An 8910-nucleotide genomic window follows, 5' to 3' on the forward strand; every position below is an offset into this window, starting at 1 on the left:
CCCCGGATGTCGGATTACTCGTCGTGGTTCTGTTAAATAGTGGAGGAGGAGGAACTGAGTTCATAATACCTGATATACCTAGAGGTCCGATAGTGAGAGAGTAGATTTTCTCGAAGAATCTAGGCGTTGTTACTGGTTGCTTTCCCTGGCCATCCTCAATTGCCTTCTTCAGCTCTGTGAATGACTTCTCATTCACTGTTTCCAGCTGATTTTGTCGCACAGCAATATTAGCCATGTCAATGGCCATTCGATCCAGACGTGTAAGAACTTCCCGAATTTCAGCGGCCATAGTTGATTTCCACAGACCCCAAAAGTGCTCTGATACCACTGATATGTATTGAGATAATTCCAATCGAAATACAAGAGAACAACTAAGAATATAAGCTATGAAAAGAAGAAGAAGACAATAGATTTCTCATTGACTACCTTTCTTACGTGAAACTGATGGTTATAACAACCCTAGGTACTGATGCAAAAACTAAAAATACAAGGACTAATATGTAAAGACGATAAAATAAGATAAAGGGTCAAACTGTGAACTTGTTAACTAAATTAACCAACTGCTGCTGACCCATATCATATCAATACCAAGCTTCTTCTTCCTTTTTGGAAAATGGTTATATTGATTCAAGATCCAAATTTGTGATTCTTAAATTGTTGGAAAGAATTAATAAGCTTGAGCAAAAAATTGAAGCTTCTAGATCAACCAACTTTGTGGAAGTAAAATAGATATGAACAAAATATAGTTGTACTTGGACAATTTTGAAGATTATGTGAAGAATATAAAAGTAAATGAGAAAAAACTGAAGTGCAAGTTTGCTAAGTCCAAGAAAAGGGAGAACTCCAGGGACTAGATAATAAACTGCAAGCGTTTCCAATCCTATCAATAAATGTAAAGAAAAATACAAACATTCTCAATTAGCTAAACAAAGATTGCAGTGGAGTGGTAAGTTTGAGACTTGCTGGGTATGGAGTTGCTTTTATTTAGGAAGCGTTTCACCCCCAATGTGAAACTTTAATTTAGATTTAGTCAGACTTCAATACGTATATCGGACACCGGATGGAACCCGAACACCCCCCCCCTCCCCAAAAAAAAGAACTAGCTAATATGGTAGCTATCCAGTTTCTGAAGAGAACTCCTTCTGCAGCTGGACCAATATTCTGCCACAAGTTTAGCAAAAGAAGAATTGGTTTGCATGAGTCTTGAGGGTTGATCATACTCCACAAGCTCCCCTACAATAATAATCACCAAATTTGCATTAGACATCTTTGTTACTGAAACTGATACTCCATGTTTACAACTATAAATAAAACATACCAAAAGAAAGGACCATGACCATGTCACTGTCTATGACAGTAGGAACTCTGTGAGCAACAGTTATTACTGTGCAGTTAGAGAATTCTTCTCTTATAATTCTCTGCAGAATTGCATCAGTAGCCGAGTCGATAGAGGCGGTTGCTTCATCCAATACTAGGATTCTGTTCCTCCTCAAAAGGACCCTGCCTAAACAGAAGAGTTGTCGTTGCCCCATACTCCAGTTTTCGCCTTCATCACTGACTGTTGAATGCAAACTCAAACATAATAAGTGCATGATTTGTCACACAAGTCAAAAAGATAATAATTGTTCGTATTTGTTAGTACTATATTTGTTGAAAATGTAACTCACCAGAGGAGTCTAACAGGTTTGGCAGTGTACTAATTGAAGCCTTAAGCTGGCATTTCTCTAGAGCCTGTAAACCATAAGTATTGATCAAAATATACGAAAATTGGCGAGTTTTGTGTCGATGAGTTACAGAATTTACCTTCCATATCTCATCATCAGAATAGAGACCTAAAGGGTCCAAATTTGTTCGAACGCTCCCCTTGAAAAGTGTTGGTTCTTGAGGGATGATGCTGAGTTTTGATCTTAAATCCTTGAGACCTATAGAACAAATGTTAATGTCATCTATGATAACTTGCCCACTGTAAGGCTCTACCAGGCGAAACAGCGCGCTTATAAGTGTCGTTTTGCCACTTCCTGTCCTTCCTACAACTCCTATTCTAGTCCCCTCGTGGAAAGTGCAAGTTATCCCTTTGAGAACTACTGGAGCATTTGGACGATATCTAATCTGCAATCGAACAAGAACTGTAGTGGTTAGATAAAATATGATGCACAATATTTATTAAGTGTTAAAATGAAGTGTTCAGGAACTGCATCCTAAGCACAGAGGCATCATCCATTTCCGGATGTTTGTTGAGTATGTGTAAGACTACAAGTTGTAATTAGCCCACCTTAAGATCCAACAGTTCTATTCTACCCTTGGTAGGCCACGACGACGGTGGCCTATTGTCTTCCACAATTGCTGGAGGCTCAGGAGGTATACACATGAACTGTTTGATCCTTTCAGCTGAAATGACATAGTTAGCTAAGTTGCTATACCATCTGCTTAAGAAAACTTGAGTACTGGTAAGTGCCAATGCATAAGAAAGAGAGAGTCCGACAAGCCCTGAATGAAAGCAAGAAAAAAAACTATAAACAACTTGGAGAAATCTCGAAACACCTCCATAGAAAGATGTTAATATCAACTGGTGCAAATAACAGAAATGACTACCTGTAGAGACATAACCCTTTGGGATCGAAACTAGGAGAAAAGAGGCGGTGAATAGAGTGATGTTTTGAAGTGCTTCGGTTCTCAAAACTAACCACTCCAGTGCACCATTGGAGCAAAGAAAAACTTTTGCATCTGCATCGACAAGTTTTAGGTAGTTTTGAAAGAATCTGTCTACTGCTCCAAATGATCTTATTGTGGCAACTCCAAGTGATGTTTCAGTTACATAATTCATAACAGGAGCCTTTGTTGTCCCATTGATTCTCATTAGCTCCTGGGCAGAGGGTTGATAATGTCCCTTCAGATACAGAAAAAATATTAGTACAAATTAACAACTTATCTTAGCTTTACGATTAAAAGTATTTAGCGGAAATGAAACTTCACCTGGACATATTTTGAGCCCACTGTAGCAATAATGCCTACAAGAAGAACCTGCCATGTCACTGAGGCCATAATGCCAATTGTTACAAGCAACTCCATTACAGCAGCCATCACAAATGCATAGGAGAATGGGATGTCGTAATCTAATACACTCAAATCTGATGAAGCCTGAGGATCCAGATTAGTAGGCAACAATCAGTGAAACTTGTTCATGTAACAGTGTTTTCCGTAGTCATATGTGCAAAAGAACAAAATGTTACCCGGGTTAATATCCGCCCAACTGGGGTAGAGTCAAAGAACAACATAGGAGCATTGAAAATAGAATTTGTGAAACCAGAAAAGAAGGCTTTAGATGCTTTTAATCCCAGAAGAGCTGCATATAGAGATCTGAGGTACACGAAAAATGCACTAAGTAATGACACTGAACTATAGACACCAATAACCATGATAGGACTAATTTTAGGACTTTGAATTGCAACTGCTAGCCAGTAACTTGCAGCAGCCTGAAGAGCAACAAATCCAGCCTGAGTAAGTATGTTGGAACAAAGAAAGAGCGTTCCTTTAGAGATTACGACATAGTCTAGGAAGATCTTCCACACTGCACTTTCACTTTCTTTTTCTTCCTCATGTGTCAATTGTATTCCGGTCTTTAATGTAACTTCTTTTTGGCTGTTTTCTTTTATAATGTCAGTCTCTTCTAGCTCATGCGATTCATCTTTATAGGTTCGAGGATCAAGTCCAGCTACAGCATCTCTGTGAGCATTCACAAGCTGTTCAAAGGCCATCCCAGACATCAATAGTTCATTATAACTTCCTGATTGAGTAATTTGTCCACCTTCCATTACCTGGTAAAACAATAAGCAAAATAACTATATATAATTGACGTGCGATAAATGAATACGAGCTGGAAAAAGATTCTAACTAGTCCACATTAGTTACCAGAATTTGATCAACCTCGGAGAGGAACTCCACTTGATGAGTAACAAGAATAACTGTTTTATTCTTCAGAGCAGTCATAACACAATCCTGCAATTATGTCCAAACAAGAAAATGTTGTTGTTTCTTTGGTCAGTAAATGTGTGCATGCATGATAAACAAATTTTCACAGTTAACCTCACATTAAAAAGAGTTGCTGCTGTGTGTGCATCTACGGCGCTAAAAGGATCATCAAGAACATAGATATCAGCATCACTATATACAGCTCGAGCAAGTTGTATCCTCTGCTTCTGTCCTCCACTCATATTCAGCCCTCGCTGACCTATCTCCGTGAGGTCACCATAGTCAAAACTATCAATATCTTTGTCTAGAGCAGATACCTTTACCGCTTCATGATACTTGTTTTCGTCCATTGACTTCCCAAACAGTATGTTATCACGGACTGTTCCACTCTGGATCCAAGCGGTCTGAGAGACATAAGCTATGGATCCATATACATGTACCTAGAAACAATTGCAAGGAGAGTTGAAGTCAATTATAGGAGATACTTAAGAAGTTCATGATATGAGGATCGTGTTACGACTCACTGTTCCTGCAGTTTTTGGCATTTCTCCAAGTATGGCATATAGAAATGATGATTTCCCAGCACCAACTGGTCCACAAACTGCAATCTTTTGTCCTCTTGTTGCTTGAAAATTTAAATTTTTAAGCAATGCATCAGATGACTCGGGATCCCAGGTGAAATGACCACCTACTATACAAACACTATGATCTGAATCATCCCGAGGAGATGTCACTACATCCTCCGGTTTGATTTCATCTTCAAGTAGGAAACTATTTATCCTATCAAAAGAAACTTTGACTTGAATCACAGCTGACAGCGCTTCTGGTAGATATCTAACAGGTTCTGACATGGTCCTTAATGCCGCCAACACAGTGAAAATTGTAGCAGCATCAAACGGGGCACTCCTGAAAAACACAAGTCCTAAGAAGATGACACATGAGACGATTGTTGGGGACATCCAATACAGCAAAGTGTTATAGGTTTTCTTAATCTGAGTTTCAGCCAACCACTTGAATTCATCCTCCCTATGCGAGTCAATTGAGTTCTTGAAGTGTTCTTCCCATGACTGTAACTTGATTATCTTCATACTATTGAGAATCTCAGACATGAACCTGAGACGTTTATCTTGGGCAATCATAAATTCAGTCTGACATTTCTGAAGTATCTTTGCAAATGGCACATTCAGCAACCCACAGATAATGAGGGGTACTAAACCTGGAATTGCCCCGAGTCCTACAACTCCGAAAAGTACACCAACGGATAAAAATATTTGTAGGCCAGAGCTCCATCCTGTGTGAAACCACATCAGAGCTTCTCCCATCCGGTAAGCATCCACAGAAATGTAGTTCACTATCTCTCCAGTTGAATGCCTACGCCTTCCTAAACTCGAGAGCTTGAGCTGTTTTTGATAAACCGCCACCATTAGAGCTGATCTTATTCTCATACCAACCCTTCTCGAGTAGAAAAAGAAATGTCGAGAAGAAAGAGAATCAACAAGCTTGTCAACAACCAAGCACCCCAATAAGAGAACACCTTTAACAAAGGTTCTTGTCTTGCTACTTGAATAAGCCACGAATGCATATAGCATTAAAGGAGAAACTACAACAGCAACAATCCTAAGAAATACTAATGCTCCTGCAAGAACCATTTCTTTCCAGTAAACTCTTGCTATGGCCTTAATAAGTAAGTCCTCTGAATTGTCTTCTCCTTGGAGAGATTTCCATTCACGAGACAATTGCTCATAGGCTAAGATGGCTTCATCTTCATATCCTAGACAAGGAATGTCTTCAAGAGCTAAAGTTTTTGAGTTTCCTAGGCTAAGCAAACCATTAACCCAAGAAAATGACAATCTGCCAAAAAGACTAGCCTTTCCTATACTAATTTGTTTGTCATCAGGTCGATCAACGAGTAGAGGTTCCAACAAACTCTGTTTCGAAGAGGATTGTGAAATAATGTGATGAAAGGTAAGTAAGGCATAAAAGAATATCAAGAAAGTGACTAACCATGTCACCAGGTCTAGTATTGGGACGCTGCGCGTTTTCATGGAAACTTCAATATTAAGAGTGGAAATCAACAGAAAGAAAACCACCCACCAAGAAGATATCAGTATTTGAATCCATTTAGATCCTTGAACAAGCAATGATACAGTTAAACTGATCCAAATTATTCCGCAAACAAAGCATTGAAACCAACTTAGATGACTAACACTGCCATCTTTACTACTAATAAGTTTCCATAAACCAAGACCAAAATACACAATGCTTACAAGAGCACAACAAACAGAAACTCCTATAGCCATCCAGTCCCTCCTGTAACCACCACTAGTAAGTCTGAATTTTCTCACAAGACCGACGAGAAGGAAAAGAAAAACTAACAAGAGATTCAAGGCATCTACTATTGCTCTATGGATGCATAATGAACCCCAACTGAATTCTCCTCCACATAGCCACAAGAATTTTCCTGCAGTATTCAAATGTATCATGAATCTCTTGTTAGTCAAGAAGATATAAAGAATGCATTGATACAAAAGAAGCTTGCTCGAAAACACGCGTATTCCAACATTTGATTCGAAATCATTGAATAAATTATGGTTCCGAATATAAACTATCGAAAATATTGAGTTCAGTTGAATTCAAAACACACATGATGTATCACTTTTTTGCGAGTTTTCTATATGAACTGTCACATGTTCATTTTTTCTACCTGAACTATCATCAACTATTTATCACATGCCTCAACTATCAGTTATTCCTTTTTCCTACATCGTTCAGGTAGAGGAGTGTTTGATAAGCATTTGGTGATAGTTAAGCTAGGAAATTCGCACACCTGATAGTTCAGGTATGAAACTCGAAAAATGGGGATACTTGAGGTATAGTTTTGACCCTTCAACACAAATATAGAGAGGCAGATTTCTTCTGATGGTTAAGAAAGTAATAAGATTCAAAAACACAAACATTTTTAATTTCTTGTTTCATTCAAACTAACAATTTTCTTCATTCAAGAACTAAAAAGAGCAACAATGAAAAAAATATATTAAAAATCAAAGATACTTAGTTCATTCAAATGAAAAACTAAGAAGTTAACTGGTCAAATAAAATATAAGGATGTAAAGGTGGATACCAAGTTGAAGAGCATGTGCAGAAGCCATTGTTAGATAGCTGCCTCTAAACAAATGGTGCAGATTATAAACATGTACACCTGCAACTACCTACATATAGTTGGATAATTATTTTTATTTTATTTTTGATAAAAGTACTTTCACCACTCGTTATAAAAGTAACTCACATATATCTTATCGTTACAAAATCAGCTATTATAATAAATAAAAAATAGTGTGTAAAAGATAAAATAAACAAAAACAAAAAATGAGATGGAAAAAATAAGGTCCAAGCACGTCAAAGCCATCATTATATAAAGGATCTGGCGCCAAAAGGGCAAAAAAATTGGCCAAAATATTCAGAAAAGACACCAAAACAGTCAATGGCGGATTCAAAATTTTCATTCAGGAAATTTGAAATATATATAAAGTAAAGGTGCGAAAATTACACAATAACTAAAAAGAGGTTGGTGGTGAAAGACAACACTAATTTTAACCCACTAAATTTTAACTCGCATTGTCATGTCCCGTTAACATTTTATACTACTTTAAGTCCTTTCTAAAATTTATTGTAATTTTTTTTTCATTCCACTCTGTAACGTTCAATTTTTTCTGAATTAATGTCTTTTCAATCATATGTTATCTTTGGAACAATATTTTTCTTCAAAAAGAATTTTGGAATCTTGGTCAAGTACAAATAGAACTCTAATTTTGACAAAAATAATAATCAAATGGATTAGTCAAACAAAAATTGTTAATATACAAAAATGCTTTGATAGATAACAAGATTTAGAAATTTAATCTATCACGCATTCACGTTATTAGTTTGGTTATTTTAGCTTTTAAACATACTAATAGTATCTTATTCTTATTCTATATTATATATTCTTTGTATAATAATATTAAATTTTACACATAATTTATACAAATATTATTTATGAAAAAAAAACAATCAAATGTTATATTAATTAATTATCATCCAATTACAACCCAAATTTTTTTGGTGATAATGGATATTAACTATTAATTTTTATTTTTTTTCACCCGATATTAACTATTAAATGACCCAAGTATAATAAAGTTGAAAGTTCCACGTGCATATAAAAAGTAGATGCAAACGCCGCCCGTGAGATTCGACTATGGACATATATCTAAACCCCTAAACCACTGAGCTAAGCTTTTTAGAAATCATTTGTTATTATATAACCACAAATATCAAATTTGATCTTATAAATACAATCTAATTTTTTCATCGAGAGAGTTCGGGTGAATCCTTGCCGTCCATGTAGATCCGTCCCTGAAAACGATAAAGGCACAGGGATCCATGCGCCTTACCACGGACAAAAAGAAGAAGGCGCATTGACGCAATGCCTTACGAGGTTACGTATTCTCAGAGGCAGAGCCAAGGTTACGTGTTTGGGGATTCTAAATTAATTTTGTTTGGGGGTCCACATTTAATATACATATATTTATTTAATTTTTTAATACAAATATAGAATCTACGAAAAAGCTAATGGATTTGTCCGAACCCATGAACCCCACCTAGCTCCGCCTATGCGATATGCCTTTACATTCTAATTATTTTTGAAACTCACCCGTCATTTTCCTTTATATTCCAATTAACTTTGGAACCTATTATTTTTGTTCTTCCCATAAATTAATTCTCTTTTTTTTTATAGTAAGAAACATAATTTAAATTATGGCTAAATTTTTTATAGTAACTATCAATTATATCATTATTTTTTTTAGTGAAGAAGAACACACACATTTGTTTTGTGAATATCAAATGCGTTTTCATTTTTTCTTTTTTCATTCTTTTATTTTGTAAATAATTGGCTTCCTT

At 36.3% G+C, this 8910-nt stretch overlaps 1 protein-coding gene across 1 annotated transcript; it reads right to left on the minus strand.

Annotated features, from left to right (window-relative positions):
• Window positions 1-698: 698 nt before the first annotated feature.
• Window positions 699-7168, minus strand: LOC102594319 (ABC transporter C family member 8). The gene is made up of 12 exons (XM_006366086.2): window positions 7091-7168; window positions 4494-6430; window positions 4089-4409; window positions 3910-3996; window positions 3231-3815; window positions 2974-3138; window positions 2593-2887; window positions 2273-2487; window positions 1804-2109; window positions 1668-1731; window positions 1319-1558; window positions 699-1233 (listed from the first exon to the last, which is right to left on the minus strand). The coding sequence occupies exons 1-12, from the start codon at window positions 7116-7118 to the stop codon at window positions 1100-1102; spliced, it is 4377 nt and encodes a 1458-aa protein (XP_006366148.1). The 5' UTR covers window positions 7119-7168; the 3' UTR covers window positions 699-1099.
• Between the last annotated feature and the right edge of the window lie 1742 nt (window positions 7169-8910).

This window comes from Solanum tuberosum, unplaced genomic scaffold, assembly GCF_000226075.1.
Source record: "Solanum tuberosum cultivar DM 1-3 516 R44 unplaced genomic scaffold, SolTub_3.0 scf00604, whole genome shotgun sequence".
In the NCBI taxonomy this organism is placed as follows: domain Eukaryota; kingdom Viridiplantae; phylum Streptophyta; class Magnoliopsida; order Solanales; family Solanaceae; genus Solanum; species Solanum tuberosum.